Genomic DNA, 15,269 nt, shown 5'->3' on the forward strand with positions numbered 1-15,269 from the left:
TGGGCGGCCCCGCCGGGGGTTCCCCCCGCTCCGGGTGTGCGCGAGAGGAGATGGCGGGGGCTCGGCGGCTGGGGGAGGGGCGCGGCGCCCAACGGCCGCGGGCGGGAAGCGGGGGGTGCCCCCTCCCCCCCCAACCGCCCTGCGGAGCGGGCTGTGCCCCCCCTCCCCGCGTCGGGTCCCCGTGACGGGAAGCGGGGTGACCGTTGGAGCCCTTGGAAGGGGGAGGCAGCGGGACCGTTAGTGCAGCGGGGCTCGCCTCGGGGCAGGGGCCGGTTTGGTGCCGTGCTCTGCGGCCGGGTCGGCCTCGCGGTGCCTCGCGCGGGCTGCCCTGGCGCGGCGCTGGCCGCAGCAGCCGCCGCCGCCTCGGTGCGAGCGCGGCGCGAGAGCTGCGTGTTGGCCGAGAGCGGGGCCGCCGGCGCGGAACGGGCTGCCCCGCGGCCTGGGGCTGCCCCGCGGCCTGGGGCTGCCCCGCGGCCTGGGGCCGCCCTGCCAACCGTTTATGGGTCCCGTTTTCATGGACACACAAGCTGTCCATGGTTTTGAGCTGTTGCCTTGACACCTATTCCGTGACAGAAAGGTGGTGCCTTTCAGGGGTTGGAGGATTTGAGGTGTGTCTGTTTAAGGTGCACTTTCCCAAAGCACCAGCTGAAGGATCTCAGTCCCTGTGAGCACTTGCTAGTACTGGCTGTGGCTTTGTGCATYGCAAAGCCTCTTGCTGTAGTCTCGTTCCTTTGGTCTCCTACCACCAACAGTGCTCTTTGTTGTCCCTTATTATGCTTTGCTTTTGTTCACTCGGCACCTTTCTCATTAAGCACGCCGGAGTCCTTGTGTCGTTTCACACAACTTTGTTCTTTTTTTTTTTTTCTTTTTTTATACCTCCTTCTTCTTGCTGCCTGATTATTTCCATCATCCTTCACCGCTGAATCCGTTCAGTCCGTTGGTAGTTTGTTGGGCAGGTGATTTGCCTGTTGGGGAGTTAGTTTGTAAGAAGGCAGTTTGAACTGCTGGAAGATGCTCGGGCAGCACCTGCAGTGATGTGTTTCGAACGATGTGTGTGTGTAACCAGACACGAGCAGCAGCTGCTGTGACCTTGGTCCTGCTCCCCGGCCTGTCGGAGCAGGTCGTCCTGCTAATAAAGTGCAAACCTGATCCATGCTCCAGGGCGTGCAGCCTAAACAGAAATTAAATGGCAAGGTGAATTAAAAAAAAAAAAAAAAAAAACTGATAAATGATGAATGGGTGATGCTTGTCATGATAGTCACAGCACAGCGGTGGTCTGATTGCTGTCTGCTTTTGTAGAGGACTGGTGCTGAGTTTTACTGTAAATGATGAACTCTGTGAAGAAGCTGCTTCAAATCCAGTAGTACCAAACGTTCAGTTTTGTGCCCTCTGGCCGCRGGGTGCAGAAGATGTCGTGGGCAGGAGGAGGGAAGCTTGAGCGTCCCTTTTGTAATCAGCTCCCAGAGGTCCATGGGCTCAGCAGTGTTGTTGCTGATGATGATGTGATCTGAAAATTGCAGCATATGGGAGGTGGAAGCAAGGGCAGTGTGTGAAGGAGGACTTTAGGCTTGGGCATATGCGTGTGGTGTTAGGAAAGCCAAAGTTCAACTGGAATTGAGATTTGCAAGGATTGCAAAGAGCAATGAAAAGAGCTGCTGCTGCACTAGTGGTGCAAGGAAAAGTGTGAGAGAGCTTCGGGATAAGCGATCAGTGGCAAAGGCCAAGAAATCAGATGTTGTCCTTGCCTTAGTCTTCTCCAGCAGAGTTTTCCAGGCCCTTTGGGAAGTGTTCAAAGAGCATTACTAGGAGTGAATGAGGGCTGGAGCAGGGATTATTTGAGACAGTTGGGCATGTATGAGTGCAGCTCATCATCGTACCTGATGAGCTGCACCTGGCAGCACTGCGAGATGCAGCTGACGTCCTTGCAGGGCCACCTCCACCCTCGTTGAAAGGACATGCCAACCACGACTAGAGATGTCAAGGTTGCTCCCATCTTAAAGAGGGCAAAAGGACAATCCAGGGAATAACAGCCTCATGAGTCTCACCTGATCCCCATGAAAATCATGGACCATGTCCAAACTTCCCAGCCGGAGCTACCTAGTGATCCCCTGAACTCCGTAGCAGCTGCACTGAGTGCTCTTAGCTTCAGTGGGAACCGTTTCCACTGTTAGCGTTGAGGAGCCAAGCGGTGTGCACTGCTGTGATTTCTGAACGGTTTTGCTCTTTGCGAACCTTTATGATAGTTTTACTCATCAAGTCAGAGAGAATAGCGACCAACTTGTCTTGATGTAAATAATTTTTTGGCTTCTAGTCAAAGATGGGATAAGAGAACATTATGTATTGTCTAAGCAGGTAAAAGGGGAGGGCTCCTCACYGAGGTGATTAGTGAGTCAGAGGTAGCTTAACGAATCTGTCTTGTTTCGTGTGTAGGGTGGGGCATTTAATGAAGACACATTCATGTTTCTAAGAGTTTCCCTACTGCAACTTGGAGGAATTTTTATCTCTCTCAAATCTGTAATTTCTTTGCATGTTTTCTAAACATTCTCGAAATGTTGCAATATGTGCATCAAAGTTGCCATCAGGCAAACAGGTATTTTTGGCTTATGTGTATAACGCTGTTCCAGTTTGCTGGGAAATGCAGAGCAAAATAGTTCTTAATGTACAGAACGTCCCATGTCGCCTTTGGAAAGAGACTGAAAGTATTTTTTTAAGGCATTGTAACAGAATACAACACATATAACAAAGAGAGATTCTTTCTTTATATGTTTCTTTTCTTCCTTTTCCAGTGTTTCTCTGTGCTCATAAGTTCTAGCTGATGTGTGATGCTTGTCAGCCAAAAGTTGCCTAAAAATAATACAGTGTGGCTTGTTGTATTTACTTTTTGTGTGGGTTTTCCTCCCAAAAGAACCATATCATAAAGGCCTGTTATTGTGTTTCAGTTGTGCCAAACAGTAAAACCGTAGAGTAAATCATTATTCTTCCTTTGCAGCGGCTTTGAAACGTATGTTGAACTTCAATGTTCCTCCGGTTAAAAACAGCACAGGAGAACCCGTATGGAAGGTAAGTACTTGAAGCGGGAACAGCAGAGTTTTGTAGTGCTCCATAAAGTTTAGATTTAACTAAGTCAAGTTTACTTTAATGTCCTTATCTTGTTCAAATCTTTTTTTTTTTTCCCTGTTAAGAATATATAGAAATTGTATATTAAAATTTCTGGAAAATATACATTTTTGAAAGGTTGATTAGCCAAAGATTAACAGATTCTCTATGCAGATATTTTAATGAGCAGCTGCAGAGAATGTTTTGAAATGTGCTTAAGTCTCATTGATATCTGTTGGCATAAACTTAGATGAGAATTATAGATTGAACTTAAAAGGTCAAGAAGAAACCCACAGAAAGGGAAAATTATTGAAAACTTTAAATTTAGGACAAGCTGAGATCAAGCTACCTTCATTAGTTTTAAAGAATTAAATAACTTGATTCTGAGGAAATTTTTGCTATCAGAAATACACTATGTCTTCATTTGTTTTGTTGTCTTCTGTTATTAGGTACTGTGTTTTACCTCTACTTCTACCTCTGTTTCTTCCCCGAATAGAGAAATTCTGCCTATTCAATAAGTAACAAATTACTGACAGCCACTGATCTCGCTGACCTTTTTTTCAGAAGGAAGTGATGATTTTTTTTCTATTTATCTTTGAATTGATTTTCTTTTTTTCTTTTTGTAGTAGTAARCACAAATGTACAGGTAGTTTGTGACAAATTAATGATATATTATAAATGCATAAAGGTTTAGCACCTTCAAGATTATGGCAGTAGTTCTTTAAACCTGAATTACTTTGTCCACTCTCTTGCCTGCTGGGTAAGAAGGTGTGTATCTCTACAGCCATGTCTGTGTTACAGGTTCTCATTTATGACAGATTCGGCCAAGATATAATCTCACCATTRCTGTCAGTGAAAGAGTTGAGAGACATGGGGATCACTTTGCATCTGTAAGTACCTTTTTTAAGTGGATTTTTTTTGTTTGTTTGTTTTTTTAAGTAGTTTACTTAATATTCCCGACAAGTCATGACAATATATCTAAAATCATTTTAAAGAACAACTGCCAAAATAAAGGTTATATCTTGCTTCCTAAAATCAAATGGAATTGTTAAGAATCAGGGACTGATGAGACGATATTCTTCAGTAGGATTTCTTACTCCATATAGGAGACCCCTGTCCAAACATAAAAGTTATATTTCATACATGGTAAGATTTTCTGGCACAAATTGTTTGATGAGATTGTGAATGCTCCTTGCATGCATTTTTAYATACACACTTTAATTTTATCTTATCCACGTTACAAAATATTTAAGTATTATTTTAAGAGACTTATAATTTATCTTTAAATTGTGTTTAAGCTTAGTTTGCTGTCATTCTGTAGTTGTGGTAATAGCCATGGAAGTATTTTAAACTTGCCTTTAGATTTTTCAAAGTTTATTAACTTTTGCTAAGTGAAGGCTAGAAATTGAAATACAATTTAATCTATTGACACATCTGCAGCAATGAAATARAAACATTAGCACCTTGCCTGTCTTGTTTAGAGGAGCAGGAAAGGCAAGGTTACTAGTATAAGTTAAGCTTTTTTGATGTTGTCATGCTTCAAATTATCCAACAAGTAGTATTACATAAATAAACACTCTTGAGTGTTATATTTTAGTTTTGTGTGGATGAAATAATCAGTATTCAATATTTTTGAAATCCTTTCTCAATTTTCAAATAAAATTTGGAGATGGTCATTGACATATTTAGCTACTGAAAAGAAAAGTGGGTTTTTTTTTTTCTTTTTGCATTTTTTTCATGTTGTGTTCTTGCTACAGTCTAAGTAAAAAAAATGCAAGGAGAAGTTCTGGGGAATTAGATGGTTCCTTATAGACAAATGATTTCTTTAGAATTACAGTGTTACACAGCTCTGAAGGACACCTTAGAGATTTAGTTTTCATTCTTTCAGGCTTTTGCATTCAGATCGAGATGCTATTCCAGATGTTCCAGCTGTTTATTTTGTAATGCCAACAGAAGAAAATATTGACAGAATGTGCCAGGTAACTTGTGTGCTTGATACCCAAGATGAATAGATACGACACAGAGAGAGGGTGTGAAGTAATATTGCCCTGAAGGGAATCTCACTATCCTACATGCAGTCCTTGTGCATGTATGAATACACCTTTGCTTGTGTTTTATTATTAAGAAATTTTTGTCATATAATATTTTTCCACAAAATTTGATGTGGAAATCTCTGTTTCTCAGAGAGCAGAAGAATAAATGTGTGACAGAATTTTGGGGAGTGAGTTTTAGGAATGAGAGGATGAGAAGACACAAATTAAAATACATGCAAATTCTATTAGAACATAAAACAAACAAACAAAAATCTCTTTTATGATATGAGAATGTTCAAATACTGGAACAAGTTGCCCAAAGAGGTTGTGGACTCTCCACTATTGGAAGTGTTAAAAAAACAGCCTGGGTTTTGCGTGAACAACCTACTGTGGTTGGACTGATCTGAGCAGGGGATAGGGCTGGGTGATCTCCAGAGGTCCCCTTCAGCCTCAACAGTTGATTCAGTGGGAGGAGCTCATTAAATTTGTCATCTTTACTAAAGGAAGAAAAAATAGCAACATGGTTGTCTGTACTAATGTGTCAATACGGGTTATTATGTAATTAATTTCCTGTCAGTTCTGGGAGTCTTATTTAGTAATTTTAGTCAAAACACTATGTACAAGGGCATATGAATTTAAGTACTAAGCAGAAATTGTAATTTGTCTATGATTTTGGAATACCACCTTGTGAAAGCATTTATGTTTTTAGTTATTCCAAAATATATTGGTATTTATTCAGGAAAAAGGTTATTGTCTTCCTTTTTTTTAGGATCTTCGAAATCAACTTTATGAATCATATTATTTAAACTTTATTTCTGCCATTTCAAGAAGTAAACTGGAAGATATTGCAAATGCTGCTATAGGTGCTAATGCAGTAACGCAGGTGGCTAAGGTAAGAAAATCACAGTCTCTGTGTTAAAGATAATATTGCTACAGGTGTTCTGGTAGTCTTTCTTGACCACATGTATGGCACACGTGGCTTTTTTGATAAAGAAAATAAATGGATTTCTTTTTATCTTATATAGTTTGATTTAGTGACAGTCATGAAAATAAGGGAATTACAGTCCTCTCATTAATGCTGCCTAGCACTAAATTTCATCTTAGAAGTCCAAGTGCTGCAAGGTGTGTGGTGAGTGATAAGGGRGGAAATAAAGTGGCTTCAGGGGCATTCCCAGTCTCATCAACTCAGTAACTGCATCCAGTCATATTTAATGGTATGGAGGTTTTGGCTTATAGTACATGAAAATGTTTGTGTGAATGCAGTTGTCATTTTAAATGGTGTTCAGTGATGAGTGATCCATACACACACACACACCGTGGTAGTGAGCCCTCCTAGACCTTCAGCGACCAGTGACCTGCCAGGGGTCAGTCCCTCCTTTTTTGTTTARTACTACATATTATTAATATCAAAACTACATCTTATTAATTATTTTTATATGCATTTAAATACATTTGTTTTTTTCCTCAGTCCCATTGGGAATAACTACTRGAGTGGAGAAGGAAACAGTTGGGAATTTAAATAAAAAACTAATAATGCTTTTTTAAACCTTAGATATTCAGCAGAGGTAAATGGGTGTAGTGCTGTTGACTAATTTTATTGTATTTATTTGTCCCCTTCACAGTTTTTGCTATAGGGGTTTCACTTTTTTTCTGAATGTACAAGTATTTAACAGAAAGTTTGAAATAGTATGAAAAATAGTCTCTTACTGTATATGTATTACTCTCTCATCTCTCCTGGCTGAAGACTGCTTGTATTGTAGTTCTTCATATTACTAGTACAGTATAATAGTAAAAAATAAGCTTATAACATTGCACTCTTTTCCATGTATGTTGATGCTTGACTACTAAACATTTATCCATGGAAATGCCTGAAGCTGGTTTATTTTTTTAGCACTCTTCAGGAGTGCTTCAGGAGTGTTCTGCACTGTCACTCAGTGTTTACGAAAACTTTTCTCATTTGTACAGTATGTCTTACATTTATGTCTTCTAATAGGTAGTTGTGTAACACTGAGGTTCAAACAGAAGTGCAAGTAAATGACAAACAGATATTCTATACTTCTTTAGGAACTGTGCTCACTATCGTTCTTTGATTTCTAGGTGTTTGACCAGTATCTCAATTTTATTACTTTGGAAGATGATATGTTTATATTGTGTAACCAAAACAAAGAGCTTGTTTCATATCGTGGTAAGTTTTGCAAAAATTATACTGGAATGTTTACTTTTGATGTTGTGATTAATACCTAACAATGTTTCTATTTGACTTCCAAGTTTCAGACTCTCTGTGGTGTTAACATGTAGATTGCACGCACAGATCTTTGCATCTATATAGGCCTTTTCATCTTTGAGCTCTTCAGACATCAGGGTAGCCYGTTAAAATAAAATCATGAGGAAAGCAGTTCTTAAGTCTTAAACACACCATTTTTACCATGTGACTATTGCGATAGTGAAATATAAATAAATAATTTCATTTAGGAAAATAATTAAGATTAAAATATAACTAAGTATTGAACACCTAATTATACTTCAAATTTTCAAGATATAAAATTTAGCAAAGGGAAATTGTAGCAAAGATTTATAAATGGATAGTAGAGCTTTTTATGCATGGAATTATTTAGGAATTATTTCTCCTTACTTGAACATACAGAGAAACCCTATGGTTTCTCTGTATTTCTCTGTTGTTTATATACCTTTATAATTTTGTTTAAAAAAAAAGAAAGGAATATGATACTGTAATAAAAACAATCATATTTCCACCACCACCCCCAGTAAACTGGGAGACCATTAGTTGGAGGTTAACTACAGAAACTGATATCCTCAGTTAATCTCAAAATTTTGACATTACAGGAAAATACAGGAATTGGAGCAGTCTGATGATTAAGAAAGATGAGCACATAACAAAAAGGTGCTGAGGGGAGCACTTCTATTGCTGTTGTCTTTCTAATAGCCTAATGTTTGACTTGTGAAGTCTAGCTGCTAATAAAAACTGCTAATATAATTAATCTCTGTAAAGTTTTCAGAGAACAAAAGTAGGGAGAAAAAATATCACCCTTAAGTTAGAGAATGATTATGGCTGGCCATGCATAAATTTGGGATGGAAAGCTTAATAGTGCTCTGAGCAGTGAAGTTCCTATTTGAGGTAAGGAGATAAGGCAGGTAACGATTTCAGAGACTTTTTGAAAAGTAAAATAAAATAAAGGGGATTTATGGCATGAGTCCCAAGTTAGCACGTGATTTGATACCTGTAGTAAGATGATATTTCCTATGAGCTTTTATATTCATGTCAATTACTTATCAGAAATGCTGCTAAGGAGTTTTTTTACTGACTTAGCAGCAGAGGAGAAACTTTGTCTGTAACATGATGTGTTTTAGGGAATTTTCCCTAGACTAGAAACTGAAAATAATTTTAATTTAAAAAAAAAGTTTTTAGAAAAATGTACTGTAAGTCTCTTAAAAACCTGCATGTCTAATACTTGACAATTTCACATCTGCCAAGTGGTTTCCAAGTGGGTGGCCATCCGTATTCCATAACATAGGGCTCCCTGGGAGGTTTTTGCTTTGGCACATGCGATCCCAGCAGCAGTTGGGGTGCGCCGAGTGTCGGGGAGAGCAGGATGGGGCCGTGCAGCCCTTGGCCTTACATGAGGAGCGTTAGTTAAAGTCTCCCCAGGGTCCCACCTAAAGCCGTGGAGATGCCCAAAGGTGCCCTTCACATTTAAGATCCCCTCATCCACCCAGGCGCTTGGCTGCTAACAGCCCCTGGGTAAGAGGAGACTTAGTCTCTCGGTAATAACACAGCATTATGAGTTTCTTTCATCCGATTGTAACCTTTTTGCCTTCCTCTTTTAGCCATTAACAGACCAGATATAACCGACACCGAAATGGAAACGATAATGGACACTATTGTTGATAGTCTCTTCTGTTTCTTTGTTACACTTGGTAAGTTTTCAAATTCCAACATATTTTCAATGTGTTTTCTTTCTATAAAAGATATATTTTTAGTTAGAAGTTGTGATTAAAGCAGCCAGGGAAAACTGGAAGTTCAGTGGTGCAAAAACCTGGAATAGTTCACGGAGTAGGTTGCCAAGGTTATTGCTGTCCATAAAATCTGCCCTATGGTGAGTCTCAGACTTGAAGGTCAGCGGGTGCTCCTGAAATGCAAGGTTTGGTGTCATATCTATGGAATCATAGGCAATGGCTGCAAGAGACAGGCTTAGTGTAATTTATATTGTCCACTTAAAAAGAAATCACCTCAAAATGTCCCAAGATCTCTTTTTCTGAAAAATGCACTAACTTAAGATCTGAAACCTATCATGCAAATGGAAATTGCTATCTCTTTTATTAGGAGCTATTCCTATAATCAGATGCTCAAGAGGAACTGCAGCTGAAATGGTGGCAGTGGTAAGATTTTTTTTTTTTTTCCCCCCTAAAGAAGTATCGTTGTTTTGAAGCTTTCCTTCAGCACATCTGCTCTTTGCAGTATCACGCAGAAATCCATTGGTATCGTATGTTTTTACTTATTGGGGAGGAAAAGCTGGAAAGTAAATAAACCACTTTTCCATTCTGATCTCAGTTCTATGGAACATATCAGTAGAAATCAGAGTATCATAATATTATTGTATTGCAATATTATGATTTAGCCTGAATAATCCTTTCTACCCTAGATAAAGTTTTCCAAGAGGGATAATAGTTAGAACCACTGTACTCTGTGGTCTTGGGAGCTTGGGRGTTTCTGTGTGTCTTACTGGGTCACACGTGTCTTCTAGCTGCCTTGCAGGGAAGCCCTGTCGATGCAGGACTTTCTTTACTATATTAAAATAAACTTGATCATCAAGTAGAGATGAAATTGCCAGACTTGATGGTGATGGAAAAAATGCCTTGTGCTGAATAAAACCAAATGTTCAATGTTCATATATTCACAGCAGTAGTAGTCTCATTCTTACGAAATATTCACCATGGCAGGTGTCTGACAGCCCATGTGCTGCTTCTGCAGTCGATTGAGCTGTTTGTGTTTCCTGTTAGTGGATTTTGTTTAGGGAGAGGGTGCAAATTGCCCGAGTGAGTCATTAAAATGACCATGGGTTATTAAAAGATACTTTTTTCTTTTTCTTTTTTTTTTTTCCCCTCAGAAATTAGATAAGAAGCTTAGAGAGAATCTGAGAGATGCCAGGAACAGTCTTTTTACGGGTGACACGCTTGGAGCTGGCCAGTTCAGGTATGGTATTTGTGGCTTCCCTTTTCATATTTCAGTTGTCTGAAAGATCTCTTTACAGTTGAGTCACTGTGCTCTTTACAAGGATTTGGTTCAGATTCTGAGCTTGCCTGTGTTAAAAGAATTAGAAGTTCTTCTAAGAAAGGTTTTGTATCTTTTTGTATAGTCAGATTGAAAACTTACACAGCTAAGAAGTACTCAGGGAGTCAAAAATTATTTAAAGGGGCAGACAATTTTGTTCACTTTTAAAGTCAACAAAACCCAAGTCCCTGACAATATGCTTGGTTCACAGTTCTAGGATATGCGCTTGCATGTCTAGACATTTGCTGGTATCATTCAGTCARTTAAAAAGAAAGGAAGTCACACTTGCTCCCTTGGGAGCAGTTATCAGCTGCAGTTACATCAAGGCTGGTGTTTCTCAGCTCATCTCTGCTCCCACAAGAGGGGAGCTGCCTCGGGTCATTAGACAGATCTGAGATCCTTGTGGGGAAGGAGCAGCTGGAAAAGAAACTGCAGACGCTCCAGTTGTCTGGTAGGTGTTGGCAGAGGCCTCCCACAAATCATCTTAGGGGAGACTCCATGGGCTGCTGGGGAGGGACAGGGACTTGTTTCAGTGGCTCCCACTGTACGTGAGAAGGTGAGGAAACCTATTGGAAAGATTGGAACTAAAAGAAATGGTTACCAACCCCTAGTGTATACATCCCCAAGGATGTAAAACAGTTTTAGTGTTTTACATTCCTTGGGATGTAAAATAGTCTTTACATAGGATTTTTTTTTGAAAATCAAGAGCARCACTTTGGCAAGAGACATGAACACGTCTGTAAGTGTGGCAAAATAAATTGAGATTGAGAGGTATCAGAAAGTAAAAAGACAAGAAATAGCAGTGAAATCCCAGTTCCTTTCAGTTCACTGCAACTGAATTGCAACCACTATTTTTCCTTAAAAGGGGTAGCTTTTTTCTTACAGTCTAGCATCATTACTCTCAGAAAATCAGCATACAAGGAGAAATACATGAACCGTTAATCACTTAAGTGGCTTCAGATATTGAGTTTGTTTTTCAAAATGATGACAGGCCAGTGGCTGAGGCTCCCAGTCACCTTCATCCGCATGAAGAAACATACAAAGAAAGCCAGAGCATGGCATCACTGTGCTTTTTATTCCCTTCAAAACCTCTCAGATTTACCATAGGGTTAATGTGCTCTGGGGGATTGTTACAGTCATGTTCTGTACGTTTACACCATTCCTATCTTCACTGTAAGTGGTGTATGCAACCATAGCCCAAGTTATTTAGGCTTGTCTGATTTTTTTTCTGTAAATTAAGTATTGATGAGGTCATTCCAGCGCATCTGAGAAGCTGATAATCTTTTCTTTACAGACATTGTATGCAAGCAAACAGGAAAAATGAAAGGAAACACACTTGAGAGATTTGTATTTAAGGCTCATAGCGGGAATTAATGTTGAACTGACCCACTTGACCTTCTATTAGCATAAAACAGGTGATGAAAATTCCCATATATGTGCACCAGAAGGTCATAATCCAGCCCTGAAAGGCTCGTTACTGCTGGGTGCTGCAGACTCCTGTTTCATGTCCCGTGTTGGTAGTTTCACTTGGTGCAAAGCAGGGTGCCCTCTTACGGCTGCCAGGACAGGGATTCATGCCGTTCCTGGCAGTGAAGCCACAGGAGCTTCAGGGAAGGCTGGAATTACCCCCTAGAACAGAACTTGGCTCTTAATCTGAAATCTGCGGCAGAAGGTGGTTGATATCGCTGAGGATGTTACTGGAATGTTCTAAACGTGTTTAAAGAAGGTACTAATGCAGTGTCATCTTTTCAGCTTCCAAAGGCCCCTATTAGTCCTTGTTGACAGAAACATAGATTTAGCAACTCCTCTACATCATACTTGGACATACCAAGCTTTAGTGCATGATGTACTGGTAAGAATATACCTAATTTTATTACCAAAAATATTTTTTGATTCAGTTTGTCATTAACCTTAATGCCATATTTTCTTTTAATGAAGACAGTSTTTGATCTGCTTTGTTTGGAGATTTAGTTAAAAACAACTTGAAAGATTTCCTCTAGAAGATTTATTTGTTGATAACATCTAAGATAAAATAATCAAAAAGTTGAAATCCTGATATTGCTAAAATGTTGATAATTTAGCAACCCTGCTTTGTTTTCAGTAGTTCGTGATCTTTTTTGTTGTGGAAACTCTAAATTCCAGCTAAGACGTCTCGGTTTTCAAAAAAAAAAAAAAAAAAAAGATTAAGCTCTAAGCCTGTCCTAGTGTTAGCCAGAACTTCTACACGCGCCTGTTGCTGTTTTTCTCCACAAGATGGTGTAGCTGTTTAGCGGAGAAATGTCCAACGGTGTATGGTCCTACTCCAAGGAATCCAAAATAAGATTTGGGGTGGGTTGGGGTTTTTTTTTTTTTTTTTTTTTTTTTTTTTTGGGGGGGGGGGGTTTAAATTCATGGAGTTTTAGAGCACATTCATTTCCTGGAGTTTATTTTATAAATCCAGGAGTAGAAATGTACTGAACAAAACAAATACGGTTCAGTTGAGAATTATAATTTTCTTATATAATTATGGAATTAAATAATAAAAGATAATGTGAGAGTAATGTCTTAAGAATTTTTTATTTTTATTCTTTTTACTTGTAGAGTTACCATGCAAATCATTTCAGTATGTAGCTTTTCCTAGAAATATTTTGTCTTTATGACTTGGGCTGTTAGAGGAACATGTAAAATACACACCCAAGGACACATGTAGACAAAGTTTTGTGTTTGCATTCAAAATTGCTTATGAATTTAGCACTTGTACATCATGATGTCTGCAAACTTGTATGGTTGTGATCAAGGTTTTTCAGCACAAATAGGATGCTCTAGGACTCTTGAACTGTTTTGTGTAATTCATTGCCCGGTGCTTTATAAAAAGTCCTTTCCTCTTTGAAACAAAAGAATAGTGATCACAAAAGTAAAAAACTCTGGTTTCTTTAAGACAAATGTATATATGGAAAATATGCATTTTACTCTGTGTTTAACCACCTGAAGGCTTACAATTAGACTAAACTGCTTTTTGTGAAGGCCAGGGCCCAGGAGGGGGGCTGACGTTGGCCTCTTCAGAGGGGCGAATGGGATGGTGTGGGCTGCCCCGTGTCGTTCCCTCGCCCGCTGAGCTGGCCAGGCCACTTGGGGCCGGAGCAGCCGGGGCTGCGTGGGTTGAGCCCCCTGGTGCTCCGGGAGCAGAGGGGCCAGGATGCCCTGGAAGCTGAGGGYGACCAGAGCTGCGCACGCGGAGCGGTGTCAGAGCAGCGCTGGCTGCATGGGCCGGTGCGCGGCCCCCCGCATCGGTGTCTGTGCTGTGTCGGGGTGCAGGGGTTCCCCTGTGTCCGCTCGCTGAACCTTGCGCCTGGCTTTGCACCGAGTTCGTAGGGATACAAATCTGCCTCATGGGATTGTAACTGAGCTGCCGGTGTGTTGTATTAAGSGGAAAAGGTTAATTTCAGGATCAGGCAAGCTGCACAGTTGCAGGCAAGCACGCCTTGCAAACCAAGCGTGACATTTGACAAAGCAACCACAGAACTGCAACAATGGAAGTGCTGCCAGGGTGGTGGTGGTCGCTTCCACAGCGGGTGGACCCTGTGGAGGTTGAGCTGAAGGGCTGGAGCTGAGGGGTGGCCCAGGCACCGCGCTGTGCCCTGCCGGTGCAGGCAGCCCCGGGAGGAGAGTCCTGCCGCCTGCGCTGAAACCTCCTTCCACAGCGACCTGGGGAGGCCRGACAGGGCCCGAGAGGTGAATTGGGCAGGGAGGGACTCGCCTCAGGGAGGGAGCGAGCGCGAAAACCGGCTTGGAAGCACAGGGCCCTGCTGAGGGAAACTGAGCCGAAACAGAGACCTGCCCTGAGAACAGGGGCTGAGCCTTGGATCAGCTCTGGGTTTGGGGGTTTGTTTGTTTTGTTTTTGCTGTTAATCTTTTAGTGGACAAATGTTAGTGAAAAATACTCTTTTTTTACTGAAACCTTGAACAGGCCCTTGTTAAAGGACATTTCTCCCTTGTGGGAGCATAGGCTTCTTTTGAGTAGTTGTTTGTTTTTGTTTCCATGCTGGCAGGGGTGATTTGTAGCATTTCATTTTAGAACTCTGTAAAGTGATAGCTAGAAATGCTTTTTAAGTTGTTTTTATGTGACAATTTCACTTATGATGATCTAGTTCTGGATATTGTAATGGGCATAATACAATGCAGTTGTATTCCTGGAAAAAAATACATAATCTGAAAGTTTCATGACAAACTCTGTAAAGTCCAGGATTTGATTCCTTTTGTCGTTATTTACCAAGAAAACAGGAACTTTAGAATTTTAAATGTTTTGTGACAGAGGTTAGAGTAAAGTCAGCGAGTGGGCTCCTAGCTGGACGCTGTATTGGAAGCCAGAGGGAATGGGGAATGTGCTGCAGAAAACAGCCCTGGCCAGGGATGGTAAGGGAAAACATACAGGAAGGAGCGTGGAGATAGAGAATTGAGCACAAATAACTGTCACCTGTCTGAAAATGGGCTTTCTTGGCCCACATGTTTGTGGAAGAAAGGTCAGGAAGGGAAATTTCCACCTTGTTGCAAGCGAGAGTTTGTGATTGTTGTGAGCGAGTGTTTGACCTGCCACTGGGGTGTTAGTTCAGAGGGAGGGAGGGAGAGGGGCCTGTGAAGGTGGGCAGGTAAATAGGCCACAGGGTGGATGTTCCCCTGCCTGTGTCTTGAACATCTCTGCTGCTTTGGTACTTCTGCTGTGGCTGGGAGAGTGGAATTCGGGCCGAGAAGCTTGTTTGTTGTTCTGCAGCACAGAAACTTTCATGATGATAAAATGTTAGTCAGCTGTTGAAGCTCAGTTACTGTTAAATAATTTATTTTCCCTAAAGAAAACAATATTCCCATCAGTTTAA

The 15,269-nt window shown here is 40.8% G+C and overlaps 1 protein-coding gene across 1 annotated transcript in view; it reads left to right on the top strand.

The window, feature by feature from the left end:
• The first annotated feature begins 2,992 nt into the window (after nucleotides 1-2,992).
• Nucleotides 2,993-15,269, top strand: part of SCFD1 (sec1 family domain containing 1) — a 41,169-nt gene continuing 28,892 nt past the window's right edge. The window contains exons 1-9 of the mRNA XM_026051760.1: nucleotides 2,993-3,060; nucleotides 3,898-3,986; nucleotides 4,985-5,075; nucleotides 5,899-6,021; nucleotides 7,227-7,314; nucleotides 8,976-9,065; nucleotides 9,472-9,527; nucleotides 10,256-10,341; nucleotides 12,172-12,271. Of these exons, the coding sequence (XP_025907545.1) occupies nucleotides 3,004-3,060; nucleotides 3,898-3,986; nucleotides 4,985-5,075; nucleotides 5,899-6,021; nucleotides 7,227-7,314; nucleotides 8,976-9,065; nucleotides 9,472-9,527; nucleotides 10,256-10,341; nucleotides 12,172-12,271 (780 nt within the window). The 5' untranslated portion in view covers nucleotides 2,993-3,003. The remainder of the gene's footprint in view (nucleotides 3,061-3,897; nucleotides 3,987-4,984; nucleotides 5,076-5,898; nucleotides 6,022-7,226; nucleotides 7,315-8,975; nucleotides 9,066-9,471; nucleotides 9,528-10,255; nucleotides 10,342-12,171; nucleotides 12,272-15,269) is intronic.

This window comes from Nothoprocta perdicaria, unplaced genomic scaffold (genome assembly GCF_003342845.1).
Source record: "Nothoprocta perdicaria isolate Ctin4 unplaced genomic scaffold, notPer1 scaffold_8, whole genome shotgun sequence".
Classification (NCBI taxonomy): Eukaryota; Metazoa; Chordata; class Aves; order Tinamiformes; family Tinamidae; genus Nothoprocta; species Nothoprocta perdicaria.